General features: G+C 32.9%; 1 protein-coding gene across 12 annotated transcripts; it reads left to right on the plus strand.

Moving 5' to 3' along the window:
* The first annotated feature begins 1,007 nt into the window (after positions 1-1,007).
* On the plus strand, positions 1,008-15,304 carry LOC143222386 (RNA-binding protein 8A-like). 12 transcript variants are annotated; one of them, XM_076448846.1, is made up of 6 exons: positions 3,084-3,931; positions 6,460-6,524; positions 7,215-7,292; positions 10,347-10,391; positions 12,069-12,195; positions 12,630-15,304. In XM_076448846.1, exons 3-5 carry the CDS (start codon positions 7,263-7,265, stop codon positions 12,192-12,194), a joined length of 201 nt encoding a protein of 66 aa, XP_076304961.1. In that variant the 5' UTR covers positions 3,084-3,931; positions 6,460-6,524; positions 7,215-7,262; the 3' UTR covers position 12,195; positions 12,630-15,304. The 12 variants fall into 12 exon arrangements, 6 of the variants coding, with proteins under 6 accessions (XP_076304961.1, XP_076304960.1, XP_076304957.1 ...); XM_076448842.1 differs by lacking the exon at positions 6,460-6,524 and adding an exon at positions 6,175-6,230 and having other exon boundaries at positions 3,089-3,931; XM_076448844.1 differs by lacking the exons at positions 3,084-3,931; positions 6,460-6,524 and adding exons at positions 3,939-4,468; positions 6,175-6,230.
* The last annotated feature ends 1,566 nt before the right edge of the window (positions 15,305-16,870 follow it).

A 16,870-nucleotide genomic window follows, 5' to 3' on the forward strand; every position in this document is an offset into this window, starting at 1 on the left:
GTAAGACTAGAGGGAAGACAGCTAATCATCACCACAGATTGTGAATAGTGGGATTGATTGTGACATTATAACGTCCCCCACGGCTGAAAGAGGGAGTATGTTTATTGCGACCGGGATTCAAACCCGCGACCCTGAGAGTACCAATCGACTGCCTTAACCAACTAACCAGTTCGGGCCTTTTGTCGGAAGGTTTATAATTTTTATGTTTGTTTAACGCAAGTTTGAGTTTATTGTGAGGCATTTCTGTAAACCTAATTTAAGTCAACATGTATTTCCAGAATGAAACTTTACCAACTCTCTATTTCACTGTTACATCTGTAGTAACAATATATTAGGTTAATAAGGACACATTCTAGTGATATAAGTCCTGTTTTAATTTACGTTTATAGAAAGATTGTTTTAACAGTATATATGACTGTAGGCCCGGCAGGGCCAGGTGGGTTAAGACGTTCGAGTCGTAATTCGAAGGTCGCGGGTTCGCTGCCTTCCCTCTAGTCTTACACTGCTATATTAGGGACGGCTAGCGCAGATAGCCCTCGTGTAGCTTTGCGCGAAATTAAAAAACGAATTATTTTGAGAATCGATATTTGAGAAAGAGTCTATGTAATTGGCTAGCAGGTTTGTCCTGTGTGTGTTTGTGTGTTTTTCTTATAGCAAAACCATGCCGGGCTATCCGCTCAGCCCACCGAAGGGAATCGAACCCCTGCTTTTAGCGTGGTTTGTTTTTGTTTTGAATTTCGCACAAAGCTACTCGAGGGCTATCTGTGCTAGCCGTCCCTAATTTAGCAGTGTAAGACCAGAGGGAAGGCAGCTAGTCATCACCACCCACCGCCAACTCTTGGGCTACTCTTTTACCAACGAATAGTGGGATTGACCGTAAACTTATAACGCCCTCACGGCTGAAAGGACGAGCATGTTTGGCGCGACTGGGATGCGAACCTATTAAACCTAAAATAAAAAATGAAACCTATGTACCACATTCTCAGTCTGATTTGGTTAAATTACATTACATTTGCAGGCAAGCAACCGACGCCTACACTCTTGTCGCGCAAGTTACCCAAGCCAGGCTTTACCGACGAGAAAAAGCTACCCAGACGATAGAACTCCTCAAACAACTTACGCCCTGACCTTAACACAGCTAAAACCATTTCCATCCTTACAGTGTTTCGTTAGGCCCAACAGTTCAGCACAGCCAAACTTCACGCTCAGTAATAACCAACCTGCGACCTCAGATAGCGAAAACGAAAACTCTGTTCGATGTACCACTTATCCCAAACCCAAAAACTTGCATAATGTCAAAAATTTCAAAACCTAAGTTTGTGCTGAAGCCCTTCCTTTCTCAGCACAGGCACTACCTGGCATCATTCGCGGCAACTAGTGAAAGTGGGTTTTCATTGGATCTACGCATCCCCCGCCGCCCTGAAGGACCCTAAATCCCGTATCGGTCGTTGGTCTTTGTTTTACTCACTGGTCTGTTTTTGTCGTGTGTTTTTTTTCGTTGCTGCTTGCTTGCCTGCAAATGTAATGTAATTTAACCAAATCAGACTGAGAATGTGGTACATAGGTTTCATTTTTTATTTTAGGTTTAATTGTTTTTTCAAAATTTTAGCTCTTTCCACGAGGTTGTGAAAAAATCACCACCAAGGGCGGGGCGAAGAGAAAATATATTTCTGAGCGTCCCTGGTTATACCTGATCCTGAGCTTCGGTTCGAGGACAGATAACCTTAAACAGAAACTTCTGCCACGTTCTCTCTTTCTGGTTTACTGGGTTAAGAGTAAACGGCTAGGAACGAAATCTATTGTTGAGCCGGATATTACATAGAATTACATAATTTATTTTTTTGAGAGAGCTTCCGTTTCGATAGTTAAACAATGTAAAAGATGGTTTGTAATATAAATAGCTGTTCCTCTTGTATCATCTGTTTTAGGACGTGTGAAAAACTTAGAGCTTGGGTTGTTTATTTTAGAGTCTTCTTTTCCCAAAGTTTCTGAATTATAATTCTCTCTGCATCAATACTGTGTTTTGGTCGAAATTCTCAAGGTCCTTGGTATATTACCTCTCTGGCAGTTCGTACGTAAGATGTTTAGTTTGTTTTTGAATGTTCAATCTTACACGTACGGGTTTGAAAGTGAACTGTAATGTGATGTGGCTTAAGGATGGGTAATGGAAAACATTGTCTAGCTGGATCACACTTGTGGTGTTTTTCAGAGGAGATTATGTGTACTGGTGAAAATGAATATAACACAGTAAGAAAGACTCATGTAGAATCACTTAGGTTAACATGCAAGTGGTTGTCATGATTTTGTGTCTTAGTGGTTGTGTTAGTGTGTTTAGCTGCCATATCTTATAAGAAGTGGATTATGTCTGATGTGGAAGTAAAAGGTAATGGTGCTGGTGTGTTTTGCTTAGTGGTTGGAGTATTATTAGATGTGATGGATAAAATGTTGGTTTGTGGTTGTATAGTTGTGATGATTTGGAGTGGTATAGGAGCAATGGAGCCTTGGTTTGCTGTGTATTAGTTGGAGCTTGTGTTAGGTTAAAATCTGTTCCTAGTGGCGTGATATTTAGGGCAGGCTCTGTAGCTCACTGCGTGGGGCCTTTGACAGCGTGTTTAACTTCCTCTCGTCCTCTTGTGGAAGCCAGAGTAAGTTAAATTGAGAATGTTTGGACAATAGAACTGACACGAACTACTCCTAGCGATGGGTCATATATATTAATGTTGTCAACTAATATATGGATTTATGGTAATAGCTAGTCACGTGAGATGTAACCTCGCGGTCTAACAATTAAATAAAAGCCCTTTATTGATCTCAAACCAGTCAGTTCACGAGATATATCACAGCAAGAATTGTTGCTCGATATTGCCATTGATCTTAAAAAGTAGTTTAATTTTTAAACTATAGTGATTATTTCGTATTTGAATTTTTTATCCTTCTGAATTCTAATTCCTTTATTTATGGCCCGGCATAGCCAAGCGTGTTAAGGCGTGCAACTCGTAATCTGAGGGTCGCGGGTTCGCATCCCCGTCGCGCCAAACATGCTCGCTCTTTCAGCCGTGGGGGCGTTATAATGTTACGGTCAATCCCACTATTCGTTGGTAAAAGAGTAGCCCAAGTGTTGGCGGTGGGTGGTGATGACTAGCTGCCTTCCCTCTAATCTTACACTGCTAAATTAGGGATGGTTAGCACAGATAGGCCTAGAGTAGCTTTGTGCGAAATTCAAAAACCAAAACCAAAACCTTTATTTATTGAAATTAATGACACTGAGATTCATGTTGTCTTGTTAGTTTATTAATGTTTATACCAAGTACCGACCAGGCAGGGGCTTGTTAGTATTAACTATTTTTGTAAATGATAAAATTTGTAGTTTTACAGCTGTATTTTGGATTTCTGTTATATTTTAATAACTTGTTTTTTGATTCTGATTGAAACGGCATTTTGTTTTAGTCCCTTATGCCCCCCAGTAGCTTAGTGATATGTCTGCGGACTTACAACGCTAAAAACCGCTTTTCCATACCCGTGGTGGGCAGAGCACAGATAACCCACTGTGTAGTTTTGTGTTTAATTCAAAACAACAAATCTAGTCAGTTACAATATTAATTATTAAGTTAATATTTTGTAACTTGCTGTAATCACAAGTAAATAATGTAACACCAGTAAAATAGTTCATTGTTGTCTTCACATTTAGCTTTCTGAGAAAGTAAAATACTATTTCAACTAATTAAAAATGTACAACGGTTAAATTTGACACAAATTATGCTTTTACATTAAAACAAAAGCAATACTTGTGATTTTACATAATATATTTTCGTTATTAGTGCACTACCAGGTGGAAACGAACATATAGATTCTTTTAAAAATATGGCGGATGTTCTTGACCTAGATGGTAGCGAAGAATATTTTGAAATAGATGATGAGGCAGATCGTGAATGTATTAAAAATAAATTTCTTTTTTATTGTAACAGATTATCTTAAAATAGTTTTAAATGTTGAAACTTAAAAGAGTATATAACAAATTCATATGTACAGTTCAAAATATAATAAGCTTCAGTACTACTATTCAGTACTAGTATTTAGTATTAGTAACAACAGTTTCACACACTTCTGTGTTAGTATTGCTAAGCAGTGAAGTTTTAGGCCAGCTAATCCTACGTACTAGTATTACAATTAGTGACAGTACTGTCTATAACATTAAAAAATTCACGCCCAGTTTTAATGAATGGACAACGTGGGAATTTTTTATCCTCAAACAAAGATTGTTCCTACACACCCATAAATAATACCATACCCTTATAAAAAAAAAAACAACTTGCTTATTATATTTAAAGAAATCGTCGTTGTGTCGAACTTTACTTGTATTTGTGAAGTTGTATTAAGATGTGTCTCCACCATTTGCTGATACTCATAGTAACCTGTTCCATTTTCCACAATTTGGCTGTTACTGGTACAGAGTAAAAGAAATTTGATTGTAAGAAATCCATTTTTAGAAAGTAAAGGTTGGAAATACTTTGAATGGGTGACAAAAGAAACTTTATTAAAAGTAATAAATGTACAATGTTTTTATAAGTTTTCATCCTTATAAGGTACAACTGTAGGTAGGTTACATGGAAACAGGAATATATGCACTTACAGTATGGAATATAAGTCATATGACTATAGACTGTTTAAAAGCTTTTTAAAAGTATTTTTGTACCTCTGGTTGTTGGTTTAGAAAAGGAATGTTTTGTTCAGTTAAGGTGCTTTCTTATATTTTTCATTTGTTGATGTTTGATATATACTGTGGTTTACAATAATTTAAACTCAAAAAGTCATAGTATATCTATTTAAAACACAGTATTTCTAAACAAAGAACCAGCTATCAACAGATTTAAAATAAGCACCTTGGGGACCAAGGTATCTTCACTAAACTGAAAAACAATCTGGTTATGTGATTTCTTTGCCCATACTGTATCTATATCTATTCCTGTGTTTATGTAAACTACTTTTATGTGATGGTTACAAATGCTTCTCCTGTTGCTGTATATTTGTTACTTATATTAAAGTTTCTCTTTTTACTCATTTAGCTGTCTCCAGACTTAAATGTTTGAATCAGTGTGAACAGTTTTGTTATTTAAATAATCTGTGTTACTTGATATTGTATCGAACAAAGATTGGCATTATGGTACACCACTGACTTGAACTGACTGTGCCTGATCTGAGACAAGTCATTCTGTATTCGAATTTATATTCGATGTGTGTGATAAAATTATATGAACAGTTGTTGGCTAGACACTGTAAACTAATAACTAGGACTATGAGAGACAAAAACCACATGAATGACAGCATGATGAAGTTATCTGTTCGTCTTGTATTAAACACATATACCGTTAATTGTAAATAGTGAACACCATTAAGTAAACAAGTGTAGGGTTTATGCTTGACAAACATTTTGTCATATTGATTTCACCACGTTCAGCCTAACAATAGTGGGTGAACATTGCATTTGTACATGTTCAGTGATCTGTTAGATTGTAAAGTATGGTTTCATGTCCAACTCTGAAATACGTGACCTTAAAGACAAGCCCATTTCTTGTGTGCAGGTTTAATTTTCTTTTATATATATGAAGGATGCTTAGCTTTGTTTTGACTATGCATCTTACTGTCCTTGAAATAATGTTTTATTAAGATTGATTTACATAAACAAAAACAAATTATTTCTGTCTGTAACTTTACAAATCTTGCTTGTATATCTGCTTTAGACCAACTTAACTGTACTGTTTAAATTTAGAATAATCAGAAGAGAGACATCCTGACCTGAAATATGCAGTAAACAATATTTATTGTTTCCTATGAGTGTGTAACACAAGTCTGTTTCTTTTTTCTCCTGTTGATTTGACATAATATTATCATCACATGTGGAGTTTGTTTTAGGGTTAAATATGTGTACTTGATATGAAGAATATCCTTCACATAAACACACATTTATACATCAAGAAAACATTTATAATGTTTCACTGCCGTAACAATCTGAAATGGATAAATGTGTAAAATCATTACAAAATTATATTTTCATTTAACTGCTGTAAGCCTAATTATAAGAGTAATACTTAGTTTGTAGTACAAGTAAACTGATATAGTTGTGTCTAATATTTATTGAAATGATTGTCACATGATTGGTATGTTCATGTGTTTCAGAAAGTGTACAGAAGTTAAAAGAGCTAAGAGAAGAAAAAGACATGGCTTTGTATCAGGTTTTTTATTATTGTAGAACATTTTTGTATTAATTTTGTGATGGGAGGAACATTTTTATACAAAGAGTGTCCGTGTATGTTATCTATATACGTGTATGTGTTGTCTGATATGTAAGATTTTTAGAACTGAAAATTTGTGATGTGTAGACTGGCTATTCTTGATCTGGTTATTGTAAAATGAGCTTAACTCGTCCAATTTGTTTTGCAATAAATATATTTTTAAACTTAGATAACTGTCGATGGACTGGAATTGTGTTTGTTACAAGAGTACGTATCATGTTGTGAAAGGTCAAGGTAAATATTTCAAAAGCAGTTTGTTTGTTTGTCTTTTCCAGTGAATCAGTTAGGTTTAATGGGATTCGAAAATAGTTTTAATGATGACTCAAACTTTCAATAAAAAACAAATAAAAATAAAACATTTGGGCTTAAGCTGTTATTATTTTATTGTGTAACTTCCGATTTTATCTCAGTCGGAATTTCAGGTTTTGAAAAATGCTCTTGTAATTCTGGATTTATATCTATGGTTTAAGAAATGGATCTTTGGACCAACCATATTGAACAGTTATTATCATTTCTTTTAATGAAGACCCAGTGTAAAATGTTTACATTAAGGGTATAGATATCACCATAAAATTAAATAACATTGTATTTAATGAATAAAGTTCGAAATATTTCTCTTGCACTAATTCTAAAATTTAAATGTAAAGAATAATATATATAATAATATGTTAACTACACTACAATATTCAAAGGTGTTCAGATCCATCACTCAATGCTTAACAGGCTAATGTGATACGAAAGACGTAGTAGTGTTGGTCATACTATTTACATGGTTGAATTGTAGTTACAAAACTGTTACAGTGTGAACTGTTTTTCATTTCATCTGAAACAACATGGTATTAGCAACTTGTATTTTTTTTCACCTTAACTAGAATTGTTTGAAATGTTTTGTCTAAATTAAAACTTCACTTGTTTATTTGATAGACTGAACAGTCAGAGAAGATACTCAAGGGTGTGATGTACTAGAAGCAGATGAGAGCGATGAACCAGGACCTCAGCGTTGTAAGTTACGTTTGTGAGTACAACACTGCCAACAGTAAATATTTATCCCATAATATTTTCTATTGGAAAAGTTGTTTGTGGATTAACAGTGCTGCTTTAAGTTTTTTTGTTTTTTTTTTTGGCAATTTAATGTATATCTAACCCATTAACCCTATCACTATGGGTCAAAAGCCATGTCATCGTGTTTGTTGACTTACAAAATTTTATCGAACTACTGTTTTATGAATTTATGCCAATAAGTTTGGTGTCAAACTGTAGATTGTACTTCAGATTTTAATATTTTAAGAAGGTTCGTGTGTTTCTACTTATGTAATAAAAGTAAATAACATTTGTTTTGGGTTCAAAACCTTCACATCCTTTGTTGAGTTTCAAGTAAACATGATGTTTCTAGATTTACCTATTTAGTCTAAAAGTTATTTTTTTAGAAGATCAGTTTTACTATTTCATAAGTAGAAAAATTATTTTTAATTACCTGTGGCACCAGTGCATTAGATCTGCATGTGACATATTCACATCATATATGCATTTTGAGAATGGAGAAAAGTAAAGTTCTCCATCACAGGAAACAGAAGAGACACAAGAAAATTGTGACCCCTATTGCAAATCTACATGCATACAGGATAACAATTTTGTGAAGTTGGGTGTTACACATTACATAATAAAAACGTTTTTCCAGTATCATATAAAAAAAAAAGAGTTTCATTATAATATGATACGTTATTTAATTTCTTAATTTGAAAGTAAATATCAAACACACCTTGAACTTTGTGTGTCATGAGGTATATTGAATGCAGCATTAATTCAAAGTAGATGTTTTTGTTGTCAAAATACATTCTGTAGTTTCATACAAGTGAGGAATTCAAATTACCAATATTAGAAAGCTAGAATATGAAATAAGAACCTCAAATGTTTTTTATTTATCGAGATATCTCTCATGCTAATTCAAACTAAGTGGTCCTGTTCATCGTTCTTCATTTTTGGAAATGGTCCCTTATTTACCCTTGTATATATGACGTGATTAATCAATAAACAACTCATAGTTGGCAACAGGGGGCTTTCTCAGCCGTTTCTGTTTGTAACACATTATAACGTGATGGTCAATCCTACTATTCATCAGTAAAAGTCGCCCAAGAGTTGGCGGTGGGTGGTAACGACAAGTTACCTTCCCTCTAGCCTTACACTGGTAAATTAGAGATGGCTAGCACAGATAGCTCTCATGTAGCTTTGCGTGAAATTCAAAACGTAGTACAAGTAATCATACTCTGTCAAAGTAATCCACTTGTTTAGTAAAGAAATGATGTAACTTTTACATGTTTCAAAAAATGATCAGCTCTATCATGATTGGTGTCAAGTTTGTTAGAATTTTTTTGACCATTCCAAAGTATAGGTTTATATTTGTTAGGAAACTATTGTCCATTGAGAAGGTAACGACTTATGTCTTGTTTCTTGGATGGTTTTCCTTACTTGTTAGTGATTTTATTACTGTAGCCCTTCATTGTAAACCTTTACATGTGTTCAAAACAATAACAAAACTCAACTTTGAAAACAACTATAACCACTACTTATATATAGTCTTTTGTGATGAAGGGAAACCCATTTGACGTAAAAATGTATCTCAGAACAGCTAGTATGGGTATTAACACTTTTACTCGTTAAGCAGAGAACAATTTTCCAACCTTCCTAGGCCATCTTCAGGTTAAGAAAAAAAACATTAATATAAACTCACTAAATGGTTTCTACTTGTGGATTACAAAACTTCATATAATCCAATATTTTATTGTTTTTTGTTAAAGTTTTGAATTTTTCAGTATTTTATGAAAGACGTTATTTTAAGTAACTTCAATGTCAGGTTACACTCAGAAAATGGTACTTTTTAATGTTTATGCAGTTTGACTATTATTTCCTCTGAGAGAGGAAGGGAAAACCAGGGGATGTCAGTGACATTTCTTCACAAAATGATTGGATATATCATTAACTGTGTGAATGTATGTACTGTAGTTATAACCATACAAGATATTTATTAATTGAAGCCTAAGCACTCATTTTCTTGGACTTTTGTTGATGTAAAGTTACTTAATATGGGGAAAAAATAACGTACAGAATTGTGTGTCATCACTCTGTTGTAGAATCTTTTTGTGTTAGCTTTTAAAATATTTATATACAGTTTATCAGTGACACGTGATGTTTAGAAAACACAGTTGTAATAAACTATAAATGTTTTCACTGTGAAATGTACAGCTCATGTCAGATATATCTGAATCTGTAAAAGTGCATATAACAGTGAGCACTGGTTAAGTTTAATGTAATAGTAAGTGATGGGAATATCTTATTGCATTATGTAACACAAATTTTGTTCCTGGATAGTATGTGTTTAATTACTTATGTTGTAAAAGTACAGAAAACGGCCATTATTCCCTTCAAACTTTGCTTTTGTGACCTGGATAATGAAATTTAGAAATTAACCTATTTTATATGTAAAAGCGGACAAATTTGCACATTTTCATTTACATAAGGTCTGAATAAAACAACGTATGAATCAAAATTTACATGTATTTATACTAAAGCTATGCAAAAATGTTTAGAAGTGAGTATTTTTTCGAGATTTGCAACTGTAACATAAATCAGTTTCACGTATCAGCTCCCAAATATAGTCTCCCATCATGTTTTTGTTACATGCTCCCAGATCACAAAGGCAAAGTTTGAAGAGAAAAATAGGTCTTTTCCATTTACTTTAGGCATAAGCAACTGGGAAATAACACTTTCTGTCCAGGAACAAGAAAAAGTAAACATTGTGTTACATAGCGTTATAATAAACATTGTGTTACATAGTGTTATAATAAACATTGTGTTACATAGTGTTATAATAAACATTTTGTTACATAGTGTTATAATAAACATTGTGTTACATAGTGTTATTGACTGGATGTAAATTTATAATGTTTTTATATGTAGTGATGGTACCTAGCAGATGAAACTGGTTTACAAGAATTATTCTTCATAACATCTACAAGCACCTTACTTATTTTGTTTAAAGTGTTTTTATTTCAACTGTAGAAGGCTGGATTATGTTCATATCCAGAGTTCATGAAGAAGCACAAGGTGATATTTACGATAAAGTTTTTGAATACAGAGAGTTAAAAAAGCAACCTTCACTTGAACTTGGACAGACACACGAGTTTCCTGAAAGTGCACATTTATATTTTTTTTAAAGCTTTGTGAGACTTTTCCTTTTTGCTCTTTATTTGGTATTTTCAGTTGTATAATGTTATAGCACTGAAAGTATTACTGCTTTTGTTCTACCTAAACATTCATAGTACATATGTAATGTGTAGCATACCTAACTTTAATGTTTAATAAACGATATCTGCCAGAGTTTGAAAAATGAGAAAAAAGTACCAACCAAATGTTTCATCATTAATTTCAGAAAGTTACGACTCTCTAACTTTACTGAGTATTGAAAGTTATGACTCTCTGACTTTACTGAGTATTGAAAGTTACGACTCTCTAACTTTACTGAGTATTGAAAGTTATGACTCTCTGACTTTACTGAGTATTGAAAGTTACGACTCTCTAACTTTACTGAGTATTGAAAGTTATGACTCTCTGACTTTACTGAGTATTGAAAGTTATGACTCTCTAACTTTACTGAGTATTGAAAGTTATGACTCTCTGACTTTACTGAGTATTGAAAGTTATGACTCTCTGACTTTACTGAGTATTGAAAGTTATGACTCTCTGACTTTACTGAGTATTGAAAGTTACGACTCTCTAACTTTACTGAGTATTGAAAGTTATGACTCTCTGACTTTACTGAGTATTGAAAGTTATGACTCTCTGACTTTACTGAGTATTGAAAGTTATGACTCTCTGACTTTACTGAGTATTGAAAGTTATGACTCTCTGACTTTACTGAGTATTGAAAGTTACGACTCTCTAACTTTACTGAGTATTGAAAGTTATGACTCTCTGACTTTACTGAGTATTGAAAGTTACGACTCTCTGACTTTACTGAGTATTGAAAGTTACGACTCTCTAACTTTACTGAGTATTGAAAGTTATGACTCTCTGACTTTACTGAGTATTGAAAGTTATGACTCTCTAACTTTACTGAGTATTGAAAGTTATGACTCTCTGACTTTACTGAGTATTGAAAGTTACAACTCTCTAACTTTACTGAGTATTGAAAGTTATGACTCTGACTTTACTGAGTATTGAAAGTTATGACTCTCTGACTTTACTGAGTATTGAAAGTTACGACTCTCTAACTTTACTGAGTATTGAAAGTTATGACTCTCTGACTTTACTGAGTATTGAAAGTTATGACTCTCTGACTTTACTGAGTATTGAAAGTTATGACTCTCTGACTTTACTGAGTATTGAAAGTTACGACTCTCTAACTTTACTGAGTATTGAAAGTTATGACTCTCTGACTTTACTGAGTATTAACTAATAAACTGAAATCTACTGGATAAAATGGAAACTTTCTTTAACCTTATTAAATTGGAACTGTTGAGGATACAGAATTACAAATATTGACAAACAAAATGTGTGAGTGATGTTAAATTTAACCTGTTCACAAGTTTATCATTAAACTTAGTTAACCTTTGTGTATCCTGATGAAGGTTATACCAACATGTGTGATGTTAAATACTCCAATTAAAAACATGTTTTGTTTGCCGTGCAAATTAAATTTATACTGTTTCTTTTGTCACAACATTATCTTCCTAAATTATGGTTAAGTGTGTTTCAAATATGATTTTAACCTTTTATTTATAGGGTTATGCTCTTGTTGAATACAAAACAGTTAAAGAGGCTAATGCAGCAATAGAAGTAATGGATGGGTCAGATATGTTTAGGCAGACCATCAGAGTTGACTGGTTTTTTTGTGAAAGGGCCAGCTAAAAAGTAAGTGAATGGTTGGGTTAGTAATAGGTTTCTGTTTTAACAGGTTCATCTTATAGTAATGTTTCAAAAGAAAATATTATAGCGTTATCTGGTTGAGGTTTGTTGTAGAGTTGGTAAAACTTGTACTTTATGGTAATGTGAAGAAAACAACTCTATTACTAGTTTCCAAAATTGTTTGAAATGGTAACCTTTTAAAATATTTTTATCAGTCAGTTTATGTGATATTACCTGAAAGGAGTGGATCTGTTAGACCACACCATAGCAAGTGCTTAACATTTTTTTCTTGCTGGCAAAGATCAATGCAAACTTAGTATGGTATTTTGTAATCTAGAAACATTTTACATGCAAAAATGAATTTTATAAAAGCTCTCTCATGACATTTATAATGTGGTTCTATAACTTTTCAGACTTGTGTATTTCCATTTTCTTTTCAAGGGGTTCCACAGTTCTTGAAAAAAAAAATTAAAACTTGCCAATTAATGGAAAGGATGTGATTGTTTTTTTCCACAACAACTGAAGAATATTTGGTGTGACTGTTTTGAAGATTGGGCTCACCATTCAACCTGTATATATTTTTCAACCACAGTAGTTCAGAATGAATGTAGCTTCACACAGGTACAAAGCTGTAAGGCACTAAAACTTTTAAACAGTGTCAAATAATTATTAGAACTATTCTTAAGTTTTTATTTAACAATTTCTGTTATGTATGTGTACAGAAAACTCAGTTTAGGCTTGTTATAGATTTCATAATTTTTAGACAATGTTTTTTCATAGTATCAACATTAGCTATACGTACCACAAATGGTACATGCATCACGGTTTGAGAATCCCCTAGTCTGGAATATCTGATTTTAAGTGTTTTTTAAAGAAAAACTACAACCAACTTTTCTGTTTTGGTAATGTACCAAATTGTCTATATGAGTATTCTAGATGCTTTCCAAACCTCTAAGGCAACCTCTGCTGTTTTAAAAAGAAAATTTGAAAGATACTGTTTATTATAGGATGCTAAGTTTTGAGTTGTGATACTCAATCCTCAGAATCTTCAAATTTAAAGTCTGTAGATGCACCTGTTTAGGTTTTTCATTGTTTTTATGTCAGAAAAACTAAGTAAACATCACACACCCTTCATTTAATGTTATATTTCTAAACATTAGGTGAAGTGTGTATTAACAGATTAATAATTTTTTTATTGTATATGTAGTTTTTTGTGTATCTAGTATGTTTAGTAAATAGGATATCCATTTCAGTTTTTCATGTGATCTTTAGAATGTGCAGTTCCTGATACACATTGTTTGCTTTCTTTGTAATATATTTTTAAGGTCTTTCTCCATGTGCACAGTTAATAATAATCGTGCAGCTTCTTGTGACCTAGAAATGTTTCCATTCTAAAACTTCAGATTTTTAGGAGACCCAAGTTTGCAAATTTGTGCTGTCTGTAATGTCATTTGTACAAAAGATTTTTCTTGTCATCAGAAGTTCGAAAATTTTATTGTTATTTTAATCTTGGCAATTTCCTTCAGAATTTAAATGTATAACGTACACTTGAAATGGTTGTAGCTGATCTCTTTTGGTTACTAATTTATAAACTAGATTAACTTAACTCTGGTTTCAGTTGCTTTTGGCCTGCTTAAAGTTTGTTTGACTCTTCAATTGATGCTAATATCCTCAGTTTTGTCTCTCATATCAGATAACATTTTCTGCAAAATCTGTGTTTTTGGATGTTGGCTCAAATCTCGTTTCATTCTGCCTTTTTTTGTTGTGTAAGACTGTAACAATGAAAAAAATTTGTGTGTAATTTTAAAATTGAGAAAAGTTCATTTAGATTAATCATCTGAACTAGAAATGGATTTCAGTTGATGAATACTGGCTATGGCTCAGCAAAGGTTCCACAACACTTGTTAAAATAACAGTGCTGCTAAGTAAAACAAAAAACCATATGGTAGGCAAAAAGTGCCACACGATTTTTATATATTTTTAACTTTAGATAATGGTGGGAAGTTCTTATGGCATTGAATAAAATGTTTGTCAGTAAACTTGATTTCTACCTCTGATGGAAATTCATCAATTTATGTTTAATGACAGATTTGATCATTATTTGAAACTTGAACTCTTGAAATATTTTGTGTTAGTATACGTTAAGTTTCACAAGAATAGAAAATCACATTGTACTTTCTTTACTATCCAGAAAACATAGCCATAGAAACAAAAAATGTTTGTATAGTTTATTACTGAAGGGGCTTGTCCTTCCTTTTTGTATCAGACAGTGTTTTATAAAGCACACATCACTTCTAACAATTCAACATATGATACTATTTTATCTGTATTTCTTTAATTAACATCAGTTTCCCTTTCTACTTGCATCATGAAGTTTTTATAGAGCACACATGTTTTATACTTTAACAGACAGTACAATTTCAAATATTTTTAACATTAATACTCAAGGTGTTTAAAATAAAGATGACTAAAGTTTTGACATCTGTTAATTTATAGCTATCAGTTTATTAATTTTACCAATATTTATGTGTAATATATTAAGCTGGAAAGCACTTAAAGAAAATTGGGATAAACTAATTTCAGCAAATTATGTTATAAAAAAGGTTTTATTTCCCCTTAAAATTAACATCCAGAAATTTCCAGGTTTATTCTTAAAAGGATTATAGAAAACAGAAGAGTAGATTTCAGTTTTTATTCACAAGAGAGTGAGCTTTGTGTATCATTTCATTATGAAAAATCAAATTACATGTCATATTGGATAAAGATCTCAGCTTTATGTACAGTTCTTGTAACACAAAGTTCTTAATACTGTTGTATAATCTAAGAAAAAAGATGAAACTTTCAACAATTTGGTGAAGTTAAAGTTCAAAAATTATGTTTGGTTATTATTAGACAATTATATGACAATATGCATGCTTCAACAGAAGTCAAAAGTACTGTCTACATAAGCCCTGCATGTACTAGTGGAAGTCAAGTGTACATCCAACATATGTATTTGATGTTAGTTGTCAACTAGTTTCACAATACACTGATGATTTAGTAATAGACTGTGGTATTGTAAATACCATGTGGAGATAGTGAAAAAAATAAATTCTAGATACCTATTTCAGAAATCAGGTGAATGCAGTACTCAAACTGTACAATAGACAAGAGTATTTTGATTCTTCACATAAATGCCACCTTGCCTTTTGACTTGTCTAATTCGACTCACATTGGCAATTCACAGACATACGTTTAGTACAAATACATTTTTAATGTATCTAAATTTTCCTGTACAACAAATTTCTGCCACATTTCATCTGGATACATAAAGTTTTAAATTTCAATCATCATTGCTTCTTCACAATGTGGGCAGTTCAACAAATCACCCCTTGGAGAATTGGTCAATGTCACTAAGGGTAGAACACCAATAGTTTAACAAAAGGACAGTAAAATCTTGGCTTTACATGAGAGTAGATTGTCTGTCTCTTTTCTTGGAAACTCATGGCTTTATATGTAAAAGGAACATAATGTTTGGCAACAACAAGGAACCTATTGGCCCATCTATGCTGTCCCATTTTGTTTAACTTGAAACCAGCCTTCATCATTCATGCAGTTATTAAGCCCTCTCTCTCTTAGATTTTCTGCCTTTACAACAGCTGAAGCCAAACCATTCCAAAGAACAAACACCCTGTTAAAAACTGTTTGAGCTGAATATGATTCCTACCCTGCCATAATTTACAATTTACTTCACAGGCAAGTCAGTATGGGTGGAAAAATTATAATAATCCAACAGCTACTATTGATACTACACCCCCATGCATATCGTATGTTTGTTTACGATGTGTATGGACATTTTAGTTACATCTAACGTGACTTACCGTATTTCACTGGACACATAGGAAGACTATATAGTTCTGCATTAGTTAGGATACAGTCGTACTCTTGCTTGTAATGCATCTTGATTTTAACACATTTAAATCACCACCAACTTTACAATTAACTACAGGAAAGTTTATTATTATTTCTGCTGTTTCAATGCATTGCTGTCTAATCAAACTGAAAGAACAATGCCATAGCTATACGATACATTTGCTTCTTCTAGAACATAAATGAAGTTTCTTTTTAGAAACGTACGTACATGTAGTTCCTGATCCTGTTTTAAATAAAATATTACTTGAATGTGTCACTTTGAAGGTGGGGAATATCGAGTTGGTTGAATTTACAGATTATTAATCTTAGCAAGATAAAAAGTTGATTCTATATTAAAATGTTCTAAAATCACTTGCATCATGTGAAAAGTTCTTAAATAATGAGAATTGTACTTATCCTACAAGTATTTAACAGCAAAGATGTTGGAGCAGATATCAAGAAATACTTCTACTTTTACCAAATTTACGAGCTTTCTAGTTAACCCTATCTCTGTGGAAAGCAACCACAGTCAATGGAAGATTAACTGCTGTGGACAACAGATTGACTTCTCTCCATGACTGTAAAAAAATGGTATCCCTGTACAGCAGAAAGTGACAACCCTCCACGTGCCTACTTTTACCACCGGACAACTACGCGTGGACGTCTGGAAGCACAAATTGGAAATGTAATGCCTCGACTGGGGCTCCAACCAGCAGACGACACCAGTATATAGATATATCAGCTTATTATCATATTTAGTCTGAGTTTTTAACATAACTTGGGTATGT

Source organism: Tachypleus tridentatus, chromosome 8, assembly GCF_004210375.1.
Source record: "Tachypleus tridentatus isolate NWPU-2018 chromosome 8, ASM421037v1, whole genome shotgun sequence".
Taxonomy (NCBI): domain Eukaryota; kingdom Metazoa; phylum Arthropoda; class Merostomata; order Xiphosura; family Limulidae; genus Tachypleus; species Tachypleus tridentatus.